Source organism: Plecotus auritus (assembly GCF_963455305.1).
Source record: "Plecotus auritus genome assembly, chromosome: 5".
Lineage (NCBI taxonomy): Eukaryota > Metazoa > Chordata > Mammalia > Chiroptera > Vespertilionidae > Plecotus > Plecotus auritus.
In genome coordinates this window covers 38,305,855-38,324,893 of record NC_137776.1, presented here as the reverse complement: position 1 = coordinate 38,324,893, position 19,039 = coordinate 38,305,855, and the positions used below count along the sequence as shown (strand labels likewise).

The following is a 19,039-nucleotide window of genomic DNA, read 5'->3' as shown; positions in this document are numbered from 1 at the left end:
AATGTCTGGGGTGGAGGGATCAAGAAAACTCTCTATTCTGGCTGGTAGAAGCTCAATGTCTTTTCACTGTGTGTGAGCTCTGGGGTTATGTATTCTTCTTTGCCTGGACCACATGGGCATGGACTAGTGCTCTACAGACCCACATGCACATTACTGAGCAACTCTTTCCAGAACTCTGCCCACAACTCCAGCTGCCTCGACCTGCCCTGTGCCGAGCCGGCACAGCCATGAATGAACCTGAGAGGTGCGTGGTGAAGGATTTAGAAAAGACAGACAAGAGAAGAAAGCTGGGTCTAGGTGAGATGCTGCTTCTCTGATGGAGAGAGCGCCACGACCTGCAAGCCGAATCTTTATTTTATAGCCAGATTCCACGAGGCAAAGTAAGGGCGTGGTTACAACGTTTTCATGGGTTGCAAATCTACTCAATTACATGCACCTGATCAAGTTTTGTTGCCTTGCTGCACCTCCCCCAGCCCATATCACTCAACCACGTGGGACCACAGGTTTGGGCCATAAGGTCAAGCTTACAACTATAGCCTTTGGCTATCATTGTGCTGGGACTTGCACCTGGCTTTGCCATTAGTCCCAGGCTTGAATCTGTCCAAACGCTGTAGCTGCTCTCCAGACTGCCTGAACTCTGACCTCCATCTCCCCAACTCATAAAGCCACTGAGAGGTTTGAGGGATTGTAGGGCTCACTTCATATGGTTCCCTTCTCTCAGTGATCACAGTCCTAACCTTCCTGTTGTACAGTGTCTGGAAACCGTTGTTTTCGTATGTTTGTCCAGTTTGCTAATTGTGTGCAGCGGCTGCCAGAGGTGTGGCCAGTCCTATTCTCATCATCTACCACTTATCTTACTTATAGCTCCAGAATTTCTCCTGTTGTGTATTAGATGTTTATTTTAAATTTCTAAACATTTGGGTTTTTTATTGATTTTTAATTGAATTGTGTTCAAGTACATGATACATTTGATCCAGTCATTACACTTATTAGGAGGTGTTTTATGGCTTACTACATGGTGAAATTTGTAAATGGTACATACATGTTAGAAAAGAATGTTTCTCTAATTTTTGAGAATAAGAGAGCACATATTGGTTCATGATTATTATGTTGTTCAAATCTTCTACACCCTTAGCTGTATGGCTGATCTGTCAGTTACTGAGAGATGTGTTTAAGTTCCTGCTGTGCTAAATTAGTGAATTCTTTCATGTGGCACGAGTCTTAACCTTAATTTTATGTTCTCATCATTTTGTTTCTCTGGGACCAGAATTCTAGGTAATTTTTTCTGACATATATTCCAGTTCATTAATTCTCTGTTCAGTTCCATTGAATTTATTGATTAACATGTCTGCTAAGTTTTAAAATTAAATGATTACATTTTTATTTCTAAAGGTTATGCATGGTTACCCCCTCCCCCCACGTTTAACCCCATTATTTCCCATTCCTGCTTATTTCTGTAAACATTTTAAGCATACTCATTTTATAACCAGTTGCAGTGTCTGAAGTCCATGAGGATCTCATTCTGATTTTCTTTTCTTTTCCTTCTTTCCCCCCTTGGCTCTTGTTGGGGGTGCATTGCTCCTTTGGTGTTTGGTAACATTTGATTGTGAGCTCACATCTGACTGATCTTCATCTCTGGGAGTATTGGGGACCAGAGGGGAGAAAGCTACTTCCAATATTTCCAGGGCGGATTTGTATTTGCTTTGCAAGGTGCTTTGGGTGCAAACACCTGAGACCATTGTCAAAATGAAACCCAAACTCACACAACAACAGGTTGGTGCCCTCAAATTCTCAAAAAACACTGGCTTTTTCTCCACCTGGAGCTGAGTCATTGAGATGAATTCTCCTGTGTCCCTTTGATGGAAGGTGGCTTTCCCCCGACCTCCCACTGTAGCCTTGGAGGATGCAACTTTCTGTGGTGATGTGGTTCCAAACCCAACTTGCATATGTTTCGCCCATTCCCCACCCAGCAGGTGAAACTCAATTGTCTGCATTTCTGGTGTCAGCAAATATCTGCACTTCCTTCCAGATGGGCTTGCAGCTTTAATTTCAGCTCCTCCTTCCTTTTTTTCCTTTTCCTCAGATGTTTCCTCATTTTATTCTTATGTGCATTATCCACCCCAAGTTTCCAGGTGATTTCTAATGGGGTAGGGTGTCTTGTTCATCGTTTGCCAGAAGTGGAAGTCTCTCATTCATCTTTTTCTTATCAGTTGAGAGAGATTAATTAGTAACGAGCAAACTGATTTTTGTCTTCACATATACCAGTGTGTGTCCACTAAAACGAGGTCTTTCAATTCATTTATTTACCTGAACCATTTGGTAATTACTTTAAAAATAATTCTTCTTAGGTTAAATATGAAGGCTCAAGTCAAGAGGACTTGTCCAAAATTAGATTCCTGAGGCTTCTCCCCCACTGCTCCTTCTCTACCTCTTTTCCTCTTTCTCATCCTCCTTTCTGTCAATCTCATCCATTCCTGTGACTTAAAGAGTCAGTGCTCACAGTGGCTGATCCCTTTTTCCACACCCCCGCCCCCTTCAAATGCACACATCCAATGCCCTCCTGAATATCTCCAGCTCCCCAATGCTGCTGACACCCGGGTAAGGGGTGAACCAGATGTTAGTACTGGCTTGGCAGAGTTTGGGCTGCTCGGTCACACCCACCAGGTCCTTCTCAAGGTGAACCTTCCGGTCCTGAAGCTCCCTTGGGGAAGCTGGGGTCTGGATGGACCTGTGAATAATGTGATGGAGACCTCCCGTCCCCTCACCATGCTTTTAAAGTGTCTATTTCTGGCTTTAGCTGCATTTCACCGTGTTGACATGTTGGATCTTCATTATTCAGTTCAATATTTTCCAATATCCTGTGATTTTTTTTTAATTTGACCCAAGGGTTATTTAGAATTGTATTGCTTAATGTTCAAACAATGGAGGGGTTTTGTGGGTTTTTGTTTGTTTGTTTTTGTATTGATGTATAGCTTAATTCTGCTATGGTCAGAGAACATACTAATATGTCTTAAGATTTTAATTTTAAATGGAAATTTGTTAGAGTTTGCTTTATGACCATCCTATGGCTCATTTTAGTAAATGTTCTATGTACACTTTAAAGGAATTTGTATGATATGTACCTGATAGAACAAGTACACAAAATTTTTTATTTTTTTATTTTTCAATCTCTCTGTGTCTTTTTATTTAAAGATATCTCATGTCAACAGAATATAATTTTAAAAAATCTGTCCTGACAATTGTATTGTTTTACTTGGAGTATTTAGGCCATACTAATTGAGTTGGGCTTTTAGCTACAGTCTTAAATGTCAGTTTTCATTTGAGCTAACTTTCCTTTGCTCTGTTTTTCCTTCTTAATTGCCTTCTATTGGATTAATAAAAATATTTGAAATTTATTTGTCTTGCTAATAACTTGTTAGTTATACATTCTTTTTTTGTTTTAGTTTTTTAAAATAATTAATCTAGCAATTGAAACAGGTATCCTTGACAATCTAATAGAAAGTATTACTTTTCTACTTTCCCGATAATGTTGAGACCTTACAGGGGTGGGCAAACTTTTTGACTCGAGGGCCACAATGGGTTCTTAAACTGGACCAGAGGGCCGGAACAAAAGCATAGATGGAGTGTTTGTGTGAACTAATATAAATTCAAAGGCCCGCAGGCCGTAGTTTGCCCAAGGCTGCCTTAGAACCTCGTCTTTGGCTTCCTTCATTTCTGCTGAGAAGTTGATTGTCAATCTGACTTTGTTTCTTTGTTCCGTAAAAGGCCCACGAAATCATTTTGTCTGGCCCTGCCTAGGCATTAGAGGTGAGTTAATTAAATGTTTGACCAAATATAGTAGGCTAATTTTTTTAAAAAATATATTTTATTGATATTTTACAGAGAAGAAGGGAGAGGGATAGAGAGCTGGAAACATCGATGAGAGAGAAACATCGATCAGTTGCCTCCGCACACCTCCCACTGGGGATGTGCCCGCAACCAAGGTACATGCCCTTGACCGGAATCGAACCCGGGACCCTTCAGTCCGCAGGCTGACGCTCTATCCACTGAGCCAAACCGGTTTCGGCATTAGGCTAATTTTTAAGTTGATAATTTTGTATGGCCTGCAAATGATGTTATAAGTATCAAAACGGCCCTTGGCAGAAAAAAAGGTTCCCTACCCCTGCTTTACAGGTTGTATGTCCTTTTTTCTCTGTCTGTTTTTAAGATATTTCTCTTCATCTTTGGTATCAGCAGTCTTATTATGATCTGGCTTGGTGTAGTTTTCTTTGTATTTATCTTCCTTTGTGTTTGCACAGCTTCTTGAAGATGGATTGAAAGGCTTTAGCAGTTTTAGACAATAAATGGCCATTATCTTTCTAAGTATTGCTTTCCCCAATTCCATCCCTTCTCTTTTTATGATCCAGTTACATGCATACTGGACCATTTTACTCTGTCCCAGATTTCTCTCTCATTTCTATATTTTTCATTCTTTTTTCTGTGTTCTTTAACTTTCTAATGACCTGTCATCCAGTTCATAAACACAGTCTTTCTCTGTGTCTAATCTCTTGAGTTCTTTTTTGTAAAAAAAAAAAAATATATATATATAAAGAGTTTTTTTAAAATTGATATTTAGAGAGAGCGAGAGAAGGGAAGGGAGATGGAGAGAGAAAAACATCGATATGAGAGCAGAACATCCATGGGCTGCCTCCTGTATGCCCCCTACCAGGGATCGATCCTGCAACCCGGGCATGTGCTCTGACCGGGAATTGAACCAGCAACCTTTAAGTGGATGGGACAATACCCATCCAACCAGACAGGACATCTCTTGAGTTCTTAATTTTAGTTATTGTGTTTTCAGTTTTAGAATTTCCATTTGATTCTTTTTTAAAAATATAGTTTCAAATACTCTTGTTAATAAATTCTCTATTTCCCCATGTATTTTCTTCATCATTTTTTCTCTCTCATTTTGAACATATAAGTCATGGTTAGTTTAAAGTCCTGGGATAGCTCCTGGGTCTGGACCATGTGTAGGTATGTTTCTTTTTTCTCTTTGTGTTTTTCTTTGCTTCCCTCTCACCACCCCCCAATTTGTTTTGAATCATATAGTTCTGTCACTTTTCATGCCTTGTAACTTTTGCTGTAAGGTCAGACATTACCTATTAAAACACTGCAAAGTTTCCAGGTGGTACACCTTTTCTCTTCCAGGAAAACAGAGTAGAGGGTCATCTCTAAATCAGTCAGAGACGGCTGGGTCAGGGCGCCTCTGCAGTTTGGGTACTGCTTATCTTACCTATGGTTCTGCCCTGCTTTTAGATTCTGTGCCTCCCGGGGCTTTCAAATCTGGCCTGGTGTGATCACCCGGGCCCCTCCTCCACTGGATCCTGAGCTCTGATCTTTTCTCCTTAGCACCTGAGACCATGGGAGACAACTCTTTGATTTTCAGAGGTTTTCTGCTTGAGTATTTAAATTTCTACTCATACCTTCTGAGCTTGGCACGTGTCTTAAGGGGAGAACTAGACATTTGTTTGGCTTCATTCTCTACTGCTTTCTCCTGGGATCTTGGCCTCTCAAGTTTGTTTCTCTTGACCAAAGGCCCTGCAGGTTCCTCCATCCCTCAGCAACGGCTCCCTGCCTGGGAAGACTGCAGATTCCCAGCCTCTCGCCTGGTGACCAGAATGCAAATACGCTCCCAGGGAAAGTGCTGCGGAATGTCAAGTCATCTCCTGCCCTGGCAGTCCCCGGTCTCTGGAATCTTGGCCTGCTAGTCTGCATGGCTTCAGTAGCTCATTGATTCCTCAAAACAGATTTAAAATTTTTATTCAGCTTCTCTAGTTGCTCTTGATCCTGGGGTTCCCCCAGAGGGCTTGGCCATAGGTCCCCACCCTGTCTTCACAGATAGGAGGCTGGGACACCGCTGGAAGGGGTCTTTGGGCCAGATTCTCCTGAGGGTGCTGATGACAGGTAGGGAGGGTGAGGCAGAAGATTCCCTTTCAGGCTCAGCCTGGGCAGTGAGGAGCTCGGGCAGTGTATCGCCTGGTCTTCAGCAGTGGCAGCTTTGGTGAAAAGATTTCCTTACCTTTGTGATTCCCATGAATTGCCTTCCCACCAGGTGGGGGTTTGAGGCTCTACACTGGTCCCAGCATCATGGGACATCCCTCATGCCTGTGACTGCGCTGTTGCCCACAAGTGACAGTCCCCTGTGCCCCTGTCCTGGAGCCGGGGTGGCACTATGCCATGCCTCCCGTCCCCTCACCTCCCCAGAGACCGCCAGGTGCCCCTCTCTACCCCTGCCCTGATTTGGGCACATGGGGACTTGACCACAGTCTACTGTACTGGATGAAGCTCACTCTTCCCTCGCTGGAATTCAAGGCCGACTGGAGCCAAGGGCCCGGTGACAGCTGGTACAGGACAAGGGCTGCCACCAGCAGGAGCGCCTGCCCACCTCAGCCTCCCCTCTGCCCAGGGTTCTCTCTGGGTGCTTCAGTCGGGCACTGTCCTACCTGTAGGTCAGGCAGTGGGTGGCCAGGGGCCATGCCCCTGCAGGGGGAAGGATGGAGTGTCATGTGGGACCCCCTCACCAAGCCCAGAACTTGCTGCCCCCTGAGTCCCATCTCCGTGGCCTGGGACACTCTCACAGGGAAGACCTGGTCCCGCCTCCCCTCCTGTCTGGCCCGAGTCTTGCTGCGGGCACTGCTTTGTTCACTCACCTCTGATCTGTGGGCTTTTAGCGCCCAGGTACTGTCCTCTCAAACTGCACAGACCTGGTGCAGAGCCCACCACAGGCCTGTGTCCTTAAGGGGAGTTGCTTCCTCAGTGTGAGTGAAGGTGACCTTCAAGTGGATGTAAAGGTCACCTTCACACTCACTGGGAGTGTCACAGAGCAGGCCCTGTGGAGTCTTGGCCGCACTGCAGCAGCTCACTCCCCAGCATCCTTCACTGATTCATGGCTGTGGTAAATTTTCTTGCTGAGGGTATTAATTATAAGGTATTTAAAAATAATTTCTTCTCTTTCTGCTGTGTGCCTTTTTTGTTTGTTCTAGTCTCGGCATTTCTTGCTAGAGGGTGTGGTCCCAGTCAGTTTCCCCAGCTAAGCACCCTGCACTCTCCCATGACAGCCAACACACTGGGCGTGCAACAGCAGCAGGAGTAGCTGGGGTCCCACTGCTGGACATTTTGGGTGCAGTTCACACCTCTTTTTAGTATGTGTTTCACACCCACCCTCTTCTGGTGCTCAGACCCCCATCACTAGGCTGGACACAGCCTCTGGCATCTGCCTGGTAGGGGAAGTGGTGGTGGGGGACAGGGTTTTGGGTATTCACAGGGTGGGGTGGGGGTCTGGGGGCCTTCATTAGTCTGCTAGGGCTGCTGTAACGAAGTACCATCGATGGTGTATCTTAGACAACAAAAATTCATTGTCTCACAGTCTGGAGGCTGGAAGTCCAAGATCAAGGTATCGGCAGGACTGGTTCCTCCTGAGGCTGGAGGGAGAATGGGTCCCAAGGCTCCCCAGCTGCTGGTGGCTACTGTCAATCTTTGGTGTTTCTGGGCTTGTGGACGCATCACCATCTCTGCCTCCGTCTTCACAGGACATCCTCCCTGCAAGTGTCCAAATGTTCCTTATTATGAGGACACCAGTCATATTGTGTTAGGGCCCACCCGACTCCAGTGTGACCTCATTTTAACCAGTTACATCTGCAAGGACCCTAATTCCAAACAAGGCCACGTTCTGAGGTCCTGGGGGTTAGGGCTTCCACATGTGAATTTGGAAAACATAATTCAACCCACAACAGGGTCTAATGCTCCCTCCAGTGACTTTCCATAAATGTGTGTTTTTGGTGCTGCCCAGACACTGGGCTTCCGGAGAACCTGGGGTCTTTCTGGGTCCCACAGCAAAGTGGCCATTTCTTGTTAGGCTTCACGCATCCCATTGACTTCCTTTTCCAAAATCCGTGGTGTTTTCCCCCTGCAGCTGCCCCTCCAATCCTGTCCTGGGGACTGGAACCCGGTGCAGGTGTCACTTAGGATTTGGTGGGAAGTGGGTTCAATTGCCAACCAGAAACACCTGTTCTGCCTTTTTAGATATTGTTTCCAGTTCACGTGTCCCTTTTTCCCAAGGTGTCTCCTGCTCTCGCCACTGCCAGGAGTGACCCACGAAGGTTGCAGAGATGGCTGGGGCCTCAGTGAAGGTGGCGGTGCGTGTCCGCCCCTTCAATTCCCGGGAAATGAGCCGTGACTCCAAGTGCATCATCCAGATGTCCGGAAGCACCACCAGTGAGTATTGGCTGCGATGGGATTGCTGGCTGCTGCTGGTGCTAGGCTGTGGGTCCTGTCTCCTGGCCAGAGGTAGCAGCTGATCTGGACTGGCTCACTCCTTGTCCACACGGTGTGTAGGTTTCTTGGGGCTGCAGTAACAGATGACCACAAACTGTGTGGCTGAAAACAATAGAAATGCATTCTCTCACAGTTCTGAAGGCCAGACTCCGAAATCAAGGTGTTGATGGGGCTGGTGTGTCCATGTCTTCATGTGGCCTCCTTATGAGGACAGTGTTCAATGGATTTCGCACCCACCCTACTCCACTGTGACCTCAGCTTCACCACTAATCACATCTGCAAACACCCTATTTCCAAATAAGGCCACATTCTGAGGTTCAGGGGGCACATGAATTTTAGGGGACACTGTTCCACCCATGGTTACTGATTCATTGTCTTGCTTCAGTGGCCCCAGGTTCATAAATTGTTTTCCTTTTTCTATTCTTGTGCTGTGTTTGTAATTGTAAATCATCTCAGAACCTTCCGAGAAGTGGGAGGCCTGGAGTCAACATTGTGAGTAGGAGGTAGGAAGAGAGAGGCAAATTCAAGAAAGTCAGAAAGGCAGACATGCCCTGAGGGGTCCTTAGCACACAGGTCTGGAGGGGAAGGGAGGATGCCTCCCAGACCCCGTTGGCTCCATTGTCACACTCATTTGTAGTGAGTTGCTGCTTGGGTACAGATGTGGGTAGAGCTCACAGTCTGAGCAGAAGCCCTCTTTGCCCATGTGGACACTGGTAGTTGCTTCTGTCAACCTGTGCAGTCTCAATGCCTAACTCATTTGCCATCACTGTTCTAGAATGTTCTAGGCACCAAACAGAGCAGCAACGGACATGGAAGAGCACAGAAGGGAGCATGGCTGTGGCCTAGCAGGTGGCCACACTCTGCAGGCCTTTGCATTAGAGGAGTGGTTGGAGACACATGATGTGGGAGGCTGGCAGGACCCTGGGCAGCAGGTCGGCCAAAGGCCCGGGGCAGCAACTTAGCCAAGGGCACAGGGACAGCAGCTAAGCCAAGGGCCCAGGGCCTGCTGTCATTGGCTGGCCCCAGGCCGACATGCCCTTGGCACTCCCTGATCGAACCATCCGGGGATAGCTCGGAGACCTTGAGCTGCTTTCACCCTGGAGGCCAACCCATTAGGGTCAAGATGGGCTCTTCACTGGCAGAGGTCACAGTGGTGACCCACATCTGCTGTCCCGGTAGCCCCACAGGAATGAGGACTGTCTGTTACAGCACAGGTGGGGAAACTGAGGCTCTGAGGTCGTGTCATCACATGTGACTACACAGGGAGGAGAAGGTGGAGATAGGCCCCTCATGTCATCAGCCGACATTTGCTGAGCGTGAGCTCGTGCCAGGCTGCACTCCAGGCACCGGATACTCGCTGCCCTCGGGCTGATGTTCGGTGGGGTGATGGATGATGCATGCATGTGCACAATGAGACAGAACTAGACCTGCCCGTGCCAAGGGTCCCGCCCCACAGGGTCAAGTAAGGTGCAGTGACAGGGCAGGGGGACTTGCTGAGGTGCGTGGGGCTTGTGAGACAAATTAGATCAACAGAAAGGAGGCTTCCTCGTCAAAGGATGGGAGGGTCTCCTGTGCTGACAGGCAAGTGCCTGGGTTTGAGCTAAAGCTTTGCTGGAACCCCGCTGAGGTTTTGGTCTCTGCTTCAGCTAGGCTACCTCCTAAATCCTGTGAGTCTGGGGCAGTGAACTTCTGGTCAAACAGCATCCATCTCTCTCTCTCTCTCTCTCTCTCTCTCTCTCTCTCTCTCTCTCTCTCTCTCTCTTTCTCTAGCTCACACACACATGCACACACACATGCACACACGCGCCTATGTTTGCCAGTTTCTGTCCTGTGAACACTCTCCCCATAGCCAGTTTGAAGCCACCTAGGGTTTAACGACAGGCGCACAGATTCCGAGCACCGGACACCGCTGTGCTGGAGGTGCTGGCATCTCTGCCTGGGGTGCAGCTGAAGACTGCAGGGCCTGCAGGCAGAGACAGTGGCTGCCGTTGACTCCTTTCCTCCTGGTCTCGCCTTCCTGCTCAAGCTGGCATCCCCACAGCTCGTGACTTTGCCCCTCTGTTGGCTCCTGCAGAGCCTGGGCAGGGGTGGAGGGGCATGGGGCATTTCAGTGAGCTGTCCCCGAGCCACCTGCCCAGTGTGCCCTGGAGGGCTGTTCTCCTTCCTCTCTCCTCAAACGTGCACAAGGAGAACCTCCAGCAAAACTGCTCCTCTCTGCATGCAGCAGGCTGAGGGGGGTGTCTGTCCGGCCCGGCCTTGGCAGGTCACCCTGGTGAGAGCTCAGGGCCGACAGTAGAGAGCCAGGTCTGAGGTGGACCCTGGGCTCCAGTCTGGCTGTGTGCCCTGTGACCCGGGGAGGGCACATCCCCTCTGACCTCAGAATCTGTAATGATAGAGGGCATTTCTCAGACACCACAGGACCTCCAGGGGGTCAGCCACACCAGGGGACCTGGCAGAGGGGGTGGGGGGCAGGTCCCGAGGGCCAGAGCAGCTCTGCCCAGTGGTCTCCGCGGCAGGTTCTCCTCAGCCCGTACCCCTTCCTCTGACCTGTCTGTGGGCTGTCCCAGCCCACCCACAGTTCCTTGAGCACACCTGTGCCCCGGCCCGGTGCGGGCTCCCACCTCAGGGAGCTCATGGTCCATGTGGGTGTATACAAACATGCTAGCACCAGGACACCATCAGAGCAAGGTCAGCACCTGGGGTTGGGTCAGTGTCATGTGGGTGAAGAGAGCGGGATGGATGGGGGTGTGGGGATGGGACCAGGCTGCTCAGAGAGCCGGTGTGGGGGCCAGCCAGGGATGGGAGAGCAAGATGGGGCTCGGGCCTGTCCTGGGAACTTGGCCACAGGCAGGGAGGGGAGGAGATGAGGTCATGGAGGTGAGGCATTGTGGGGTGAGCCAGGGGACCTGGCCACTTGCTGCCAGGGGACCCAGTGGAGGCCCAGCCCAGGCTGCCCATGTCAAGAGGGCCGGTGATTGTTGTTTCTATGGCGCCCGCATTATCTGCACTGGGGTTGTGGTAGCTGAGTCCCTATGTCTCAGGAGTTGAAGCCAGGGCAGCTTAACCAGTTAATCTGCAAGGACCCCACCTCCAAATAAGGTTATTCTGAGGTCCTGGGGTCAGGACTTCCACATATGAATTTGAGGGGTCTGCTTCTCTTGATGCTGGTGACAGGTCACCTGGTGGGGCCAGGGGTGTGGGGTCCTGAAGGCTGTGCCGTGCCCGGGAAAGCGAGGGCCCCAGCCAGTTGTCCCTGGGGAGAACCAGTTGGGTGAGCAACCATGGCGTCCATCCCCAAACATGGGGGTGGGGGAGTGGCCTCCCAGGGGTGCCTGGAGCCTTGCTGACTGGGACTGGTCCAAGTTCCTGGTGGATATGAAAACCAGGGAGGGATCTGCCTCCAGCTTGGTGGGACGTCGGGGAGTCTAAAGGTCCTCTATCAACATGGACATTTCGGGTTCAGACAGTGGGCAGCAGGCAGGGTGGTCTGATGGGGTTGGGGCCAAGGTACCTCCTGCCACTGAGGACCCATTGCCTGCTGGGTTTGGAGTCTGGGAAACACTGAGGACTGTGCCGCACAGACCTGGGGCGAAGCAGCCTTGGACTGTGGGGAGGGGTGGGTGATCGCTTCATCTCGAGTTTGTGGCTTCCTTCCTAGTTTGATGAACTGATGTTCAGTGACTCACGAGCAAGGCCTCAGCTGGGCCAGGTTGCAGCTTGGTGAGGGGGGAGGGAGGGACCTGTGAGGGGACAGTCCTTAGCCATGAGCGCACACCTGGAAAGAACCTGAAGGGGCACTGATGGGAAGAGAATAAGTCGTGTCCCTGCGGGGGGACAGCCAGCACTCCTGGGCACACAGTGCAGACGCAGCACAGCGCTAACCACCGCACCTGTTCCCCTCCCTGCAGCCATCGTTAACCCCAAACAACCCAAGGAAACGCCCAAAAGCTTCAGCTTCGACTACTCCTACTGGTCGCACACCTCGGTAAGCCCGGGCTGGGGGTCCAGGGGTGGTGGGCCACAGCTGTGTGGACACCGCTCAGCCCCTGCTGCTGTGTGGCCCACACCCAGTCCCTTGGCCTCCCTGAGCTGCATGTTCTTCTCTAAATGAGGCGATGACCACATTTCTTCCTGCCCTGGAGGTTCCCGGGGCATGATGTGGGCCCTCGGGGAACATAGTGGGCTGAGCCCTCAGCGCCCCCGACTTCTGCAACTGCAGCCCCTCTTGCCCTGCAGCCCGAGGACATCAACTATGCGTCGCAGAAGCAGGTGTACCAGGACATCGGCGAGGAGATGCTACAGCACGCCTTTGAGGGCTACAACGTCTGCATCTTTGCCTATGGCCAGACCGGGGCTGGCAAGTCCTACACCATGATGGGCAAGCAGGAGAAGGACCAGCAGGGCATCATCCCGCAGGTATGCGGGCAGGGAGGGCACAGGCGATGGGGTGGCAGGACCCAGTGATGGCAGGGACACTCAGGGCAGCAGGGGCAGCTGGGAGACCTGCCGGTGGAGGTGACCTTCCCCTGGGGGCTGTGAGGACTGGTGGTCTGGGCAGGGAGAGGTGCCCAGGTTAACTGAAAGCTGAGATGCAGATGCCTCAGATACTGCTGGGACCCTCCCTGGCCCAGCCCCCTGGTGGGCTTCTGGATCTGAGTTGGTCAGTGCTTGACCTGGTCAGGGCAGCAGAGAACAATGGGTGGTTTGTAGCATGGCAGATCCCCCACCCCATGCAGACAAGGATGGCAGGAGGAGCAGGCCAGTGTGAGCAGATGATACGTGAGAAAAGGTCAGATGTCAATGAGGGGACTACTGAGTTAAGCAGAAGACAGCAGCTCATTCGCCTGCAGGCCTTCTCAGTGCCTTTAAGATGAACTGTGAGGGTGTAAGAGGGGCCAGGAGAACAATGGCTAGCCTGGGCGCAGGCAACCCTTAGCACCTTGAGGGGCAGGGCCTTCATCATCTGACTATGTCTTGGGTTTCTACAGCTTTGTGAGGACCTGTTCTCCCGCATCAATGACACGACCAATGACAACATGTCCTACTCTGTGGAGGTAGGGGTCCCCTGCCCAGCATCTGGTCCTCCGGGCATGATTGAGGTTCTAGGCATGGATAGTGATGCTTTTCTGGTGTATAGTGAGTCCTCATTGCTGGTTTGTGCCCTTAGCTTGTCATTCGCTTGCACATGTGGCAACCATGCCACCACACCCACTCAAGACACAGATGTGCAGGGCACAGAGGCGTGAGGGGCAGTCCTCTACTCAGCTGGTGTGCAGTGAGCCGCTGCTCTGGGCTGGGCACAGGGACAGGTGCCTCAGAGCTACATAGCCTGGGCCATACTGTGGCTATGGCCCCAGGGTGAGCCCCAGGATGGCTGTCGGTGGGAAGTGCCAGGCAGGCAGGGATGGGCTGACACCCCCAATGCACACACTCACACAAGAGCTTGGATTCCTTTGCACACCTCCCCCTACCCAGTGGGTGGTACCCACACTCTCTACCCCAAGAGTCTCTAATGGCCCTGCACTCCCTCCTCCGGGTTCTTGGGTAGTGACCCCCACATCTCCTAATACCCCCCTCCTCAGGAGTCCCTGACTACAGCCTCTCCTCCCATCTTGAGTGTTTCTGATAACTGTTCCCACACTTATCTTTGGGGTTTCTGATGGTGGCCCCCACACAAGTGTCTCTGCCCTGCAGGTCAGCTACATGGAGATCTACTGTGAGCGTGTCCGCGACCTCCTGAACCCCAAGAACAAGGGCAACCTGCGTGTGAGGGAGCACCCGCTGCTGGGGCCGTATGTGGAGGACCTCTCCAAGCTGGCTGTCACCTCCTACAATGACATCCAGGACCTCATGGACTCAGGGAACAAGGCCAGGTGTGTGGGGGTGACTCACCCACCCTCTCTGCCCTCTAACCCCCACTGTGCCCGCAGCTTCTGGTCTCTGCGGGGAAGGCTGGTCCCTGGGCACCTGTGTCTTCCCTGAGGAGGTGTGGGCCTTGTGGGCCTGCAGCTCCCTGCACAGGGGACACTGTTACCTACAGGGGGGCTGCTCCTGCTGGGGGTGCGCTGTGCACCCTGGTGGGGGAGGTGCTGGCGCCATCTGTGGCTGCTGCCCCAGGTGGTCATCCCTACCAGCAGCTGGCCTGGTGAGCCCAGTGACAAGGAGACTGAGGTCTGGCCCACCTGCTCTGAGGGTAAATGGGCCCCGTGGATAGGGCTCTGGGCAGGAGCCTTTGGGAAAGTGTCAGCTGTAGGCGTTGCCGGCCATAAGCAGCCCATCTTCCTGGGCTTCACTGCCTGGTTGTCATGACAACAGTCCCCCTCTTTATCACCCAGGGTCTCCTGGAGATTAAGGGTTCCCTGTGTCACACCTCCCCCTACCCAGTGGGCGGTACCCACACTCCCTACCACAAGAGTCTTTAATGAGGTAGGGACCACCACCCCTCATTTGTGGTCCTGTGGGGGCGCTGTTCTGACGAGGCCTCTCGTGCTGTGGGCTGTCAGACAGGGAGTCTATTGGGGGATACTTCCCTGAGGTCTCTGCCTGTCGGTGGCTTTGGGGCTTTCCCACATCACAGTCATGAGGCCTCCTGCCCAGCTTATAGAGTGAGCAATACCTGGCTCTGCTGAGCACCTGGGAGCAGAGAAATACCCCCAGTCACAGCAACCCAAGTACCAGGCTGGAGCTGGGGGCTCAGGGTCCCATGATGGACATGGTGGACAGGGGTGTGTGTGCCACAACCTTCGCGGCGGGTTCTGGATGACTTGAAGGAGGGCCGACGACACAATAAATACGTTATACAAAAAATATGAATTTAGAAGGTATTAGGGGGCCAGGTGGAACCTCTTTAGTGAAGAAGAACACCAAGCTGGGTCCTGTCTCCTTTTTATTCACTTTGAATACACATTCGTCCTTTAGAAATGCATACAGGCAGATCAAAGATAAAGTTTGGTATACAATGTAAAGATTATCAAGTCAGGAAAAAGCCTCGAGCCATTGCAGTCACCACAAGGCAGTTGTGCTGATACTCAGCCCTGCTGAATATCAAAGTCCTTGGCCTTCCAATGTCTCTTTTTTGATGCTAACTACTGTTTCCTTTAGCCTTTGGCATGTGTGGGCCCTATTGCTCTGACAGGAGGCTTGGTCACCAGTGGGGCAGCCCTGAGAACCCAGGGGAGCTGATATCCCATGACCTGGCCCAGCGGTCTGGCACCACCGGTGACCCGAGTGCCCAACCGCAGGATGGCGGGTAACCACAAGTGGCTTCTGTTCCCTCAGGACGGTGGCAGCCACGAACATGAATGAGACCAGCAGCCGCTCCCACGCCGTCTTCAACATCATCTTCACTCAGAAGCGCCACGATGCGGAGACTGACATCACCACAGAGAAAGTGAGTGTGGCCTTGTCGGTGGTGACATCAGGCAGGCGGAGGGGTCCGGCCGGTCAGGCAGGATGAGGAGCCCAAGCCACACACTGGCCTGGGAGGCACGGGCAGCGTCCTCACACCGGGTACCAGGCACTTCCACCCCTTGGTGAGAGGTTGGCCAGACCTGGGAGGCCACCTCATCTGGGCGTTTGGTGCCACCTGGGTGTGGAAGGGACTTGGGGCGGAGGGGCCACGGACCCTCCTACCAGATGGTTTTGGTGGAGACTGGGGGCTGGGAAGGGATGTCCCCGGAGCTGCACCCCAGCACAGCCCCACAGGCCCAGGATGCCTGGGTGACCCGTGGAGGCAGCAGCAAAGGCCAGGAGGTCTCAGCTTGAGTGAGTGCCTGTCACAGAGGTGACCGTGGGCACCGGCATCTTCGAGCACAAAGGCGAGGCTGTGCTGAGCGGGCACCATCCTGCCCCGCTGCCCACAGCCCCAGATGCCTTTCCCACATGCCTTGGCATGCTCCGTGGACCCGGGCAGGGGGGTCCTCTTCTGAGGCCTCTATCCCAACACACATCTATGGGCTCCGGAAAGGGGCAGCAGGGCCAGTGCCAAGCCTGTTCACGTCCACCAGTAGCTGTGCCCTACAGCGCCGGGTTTCCTCTGACTGTGCCTCTCCCCCACCCCCATGTCCAGGCCTTCTCCCAGGGCACCTCAGCCACCTCCTGGAGGGCCGGCTCTCTCAGGCAGCACCCCATGATCCACAGGGAAGATAGCGCCACTTAGACCTGGTGGTGCTGGGGTCACCTTGGCCAGGCACTACCTCCTGGAGGCTCATGACGGCCCAATGGGGCCTGGAGGGCAGGGACGGGTCAGCCTGGTTGCAGGGTACCGAGAGGGTCCCACTGATGTCTGTGCCTGTTGATATCTGGGCGAGTTGCCCTCAGTAGCCATGTTCAAGAGGGCCTTGGCCTCCTCTGAATGCAGGTAGGCCAGGGAAGTGTACTGGGGTCCCCTGCTCCGGGCATGAGGAATTCAAGCAGTGGCTGGGGCACTGGGACCGGCTTTAAACCCCAGCACAGGCAAAGTTCCCGTCTGTGGAAATGGGCGATAGTGAGGGACCCACCTCATGGGTGCTGGGGGGAGTCCACGCACAAACATGTGAAGAGCGTTGAGTATGCAGAAAACAGTGTGGCCGCAATTCTGGGCGGTGCGGGGGGGGGTGGTGGTGGTGAGGGGCTGCACCCTGTGAAGTGAGATGGCCTTGAACCTCAGGCAGTGTTGGAAGAGCTGTGAACCGAGGTGCAGAGGGAATGCAGGGCCACAGACTTTTAGACCCCCAGGGTGGGGCTTGGTCGTGGCTCCCGGGTGGACCCTTTAGGCGGTGCCCAGAGAGGAAGGGTGCCCCATAGCAGCCTCATGGCATCTTCTGAAGTTGACACATTTGCCTTTCAGGTGAGCAAAATCAGCCTGGTGGACTTGGCTGGGAGCGAGCGGGCTGACTCCACAGGAGCGAAGGGCACGCGGCTCAAGGTAGGGGCCCAACCGCCATGCCCATGGAGAGCAGCGGGTTCCCTGCTACCCTACTCAAAGGCGGGGTCATGTCTTCAATCCTGGCTTGTTCCAGGTGGGCCAGGCAGGAGGGCTCAGCTCCTCTTGGGGTTGGAGGGAGGTATTGGGGCCACCCCTAAGGGTGAGCCTGGGTGGGTGGGTGGGGGGCACAGGTGAGGAGATGGGAGGTCAGCAGGCAGACAACCTGGTAGGAAAGCTGGGCCCTCTGTGGGCCCCACACCACCTCGCTTTCCCACCGGGAGAACACAGGCTGCGAGGCAGCTGTGGGAGGGGCAGTGAGCTGGCCGGCCATGGTCCTGAGGGGATACCTTCTGGTCAAGCAGTCTTGAGTGTCAGGAAAGAGAGGGTTTGTTTTCCTGAGTCCCCCTTTGGTCCCCACTGTTACCTGATGGATGGGATGGGGCTCTGGAAATTTTTCCAGGTGGGGCATGTGTGAGGTGTTCCTAGGATTTCTAGGAAGCCCAGGAGAACCCTGGGCAAACTGCACTCCCTGCCCGGCCAGGTGGGCCTCTGATCGGCCTCCTGTCAGAGGCTCCCATACCCTCTAAAAACCTAAAGGGTCAGCAGTCCTGGCTGGGTGGTCTCAGCCCACCCCACATGGGTCAGGCCCCAGGCTCCTGAGGCTCCTAATGCCCCGACCATCTTCTCCACACACAGGAGGGAGCCAATATCAACAAGTCCTTGACTACACTGGGGAAGGTCATCTCTGCTTTGGCTGAAATGGTGAGCTGGCTCGGGTTTCTAGGACTAGGCTGGTGGGACAGACCATGGAGGGCTGCCCTGTCCTGTGTTCCTTGGGGGATGCTGGGAGCCTGTCAGGGTTCTCGGGAAGCCCAGAGATATGGGTGGGATGTCACTTGGCTACAGATGGAGTCACTTCCTGAAGCCTCAGTGTCCCCACCTGTAAAATTGGGGTGAGCTGTATTTCTCCCAGGGCCCTTCGGAGGGTCACCATGGGCTTTGGTGAGCTTGTTGGCTGGCTTCCTTCTGGGAGGGCAGGGCTGTGTCAGCTCTGACCTCAGTTAGCCCAACCCAGGCCATCCTCCAGGAGGGAGCCCATGGCCCTTGGAGCTGAGGAACTGGGTTTGATGGGCCCCACGGGCGGGCAGTATTGCCCACTCACTAAGACACCCAGGCCTTCAGCCAGGGACGGGCAAATCTCCGGAAACCCTGCCCACCTCTGAAATGGTTGGTGGAGAGACGGGCTGATGGGTGGCAGCAGCCTGAGAGGCTGCACTATCGTTTGGTCTGACTCTCAGGCCCAGCTCAGGGTGGCCAGCAATGGCCAGGTGGCGAGTGATGGACGCCTGGCACGTGCTCAGGCCTTTCCTGCTCCTTTGCCCTCTGGAGCCAGCCTGTCCCCCTCTCCTCGCACACCCTGGGGCCCTAGCCTCACTCCAGGTCCTCAGGCTCTTTCTGTCTTTTCCTTTTCAGGACTCTGGGCCCAATAAGGTGAGCTGCTTGCTTCAGTTCCGGGGGGAGGTGTCTTCAGTTCTTGATGGGGAGGGGCTAGAAGCAAACAGTGCCCTTAGCTCAGGCTACCCTCGCGAAGGTTGCGGCAGTAGAATTCACCCCTTCATTTGTGCACTTAACCAGCAAACACATTGTGCCCAACTCTGAGCTAGGCCCTGAGCTAGGAGAGCAATGCAGGCCTTCTGGGGCCGGGGCAGTGCAAGAGGCAGATAATAGACAGAAACAGAAAAGTGAAAATATAGGGGTGGGCAAAAGTAAGTTTATAGTTGTGAATGTGTGAAAGAGTTACTAAAGCTATCGTAATAGTCA

At 52.9% G+C, this 19,039-nt stretch overlaps 1 protein-coding gene across 30 annotated transcripts in view; it reads left to right on the top strand.

The window, feature by feature from the left end:
* KIF1A (kinesin family member 1A) overlaps positions 1-19,039 on the top strand; it is a 74,643-nt gene that overhangs the window by 8,582 nt on the left and 47,022 nt on the right. For all 30 annotated transcript variants that reach the window (XM_080668491.1, XM_080668490.1, XM_080668489.1 and 27 more), the window contains exons 2-10: positions 8,098-8,253; positions 12,222-12,298; positions 12,550-12,729; positions 13,302-13,367; positions 14,008-14,186; positions 15,592-15,703; positions 17,141-17,218; positions 17,915-17,980; positions 18,692-18,709. In XM_080668491.1, the coding sequence (XP_080524617.1) occupies positions 8,148-8,253; positions 12,222-12,298; positions 12,550-12,729; positions 13,302-13,367; positions 14,008-14,186; positions 15,592-15,703; positions 17,141-17,218; positions 17,915-17,980; positions 18,692-18,709 (882 nt within the window). In that variant the 5' untranslated portion in view covers positions 8,098-8,147. The remainder of the gene's footprint in view (positions 1-8,097; positions 8,254-12,221; positions 12,299-12,549; positions 12,730-13,301; positions 13,368-14,007; positions 14,187-15,591; positions 15,704-17,140; positions 17,219-17,914; positions 17,981-18,691; positions 18,710-19,039) is intronic.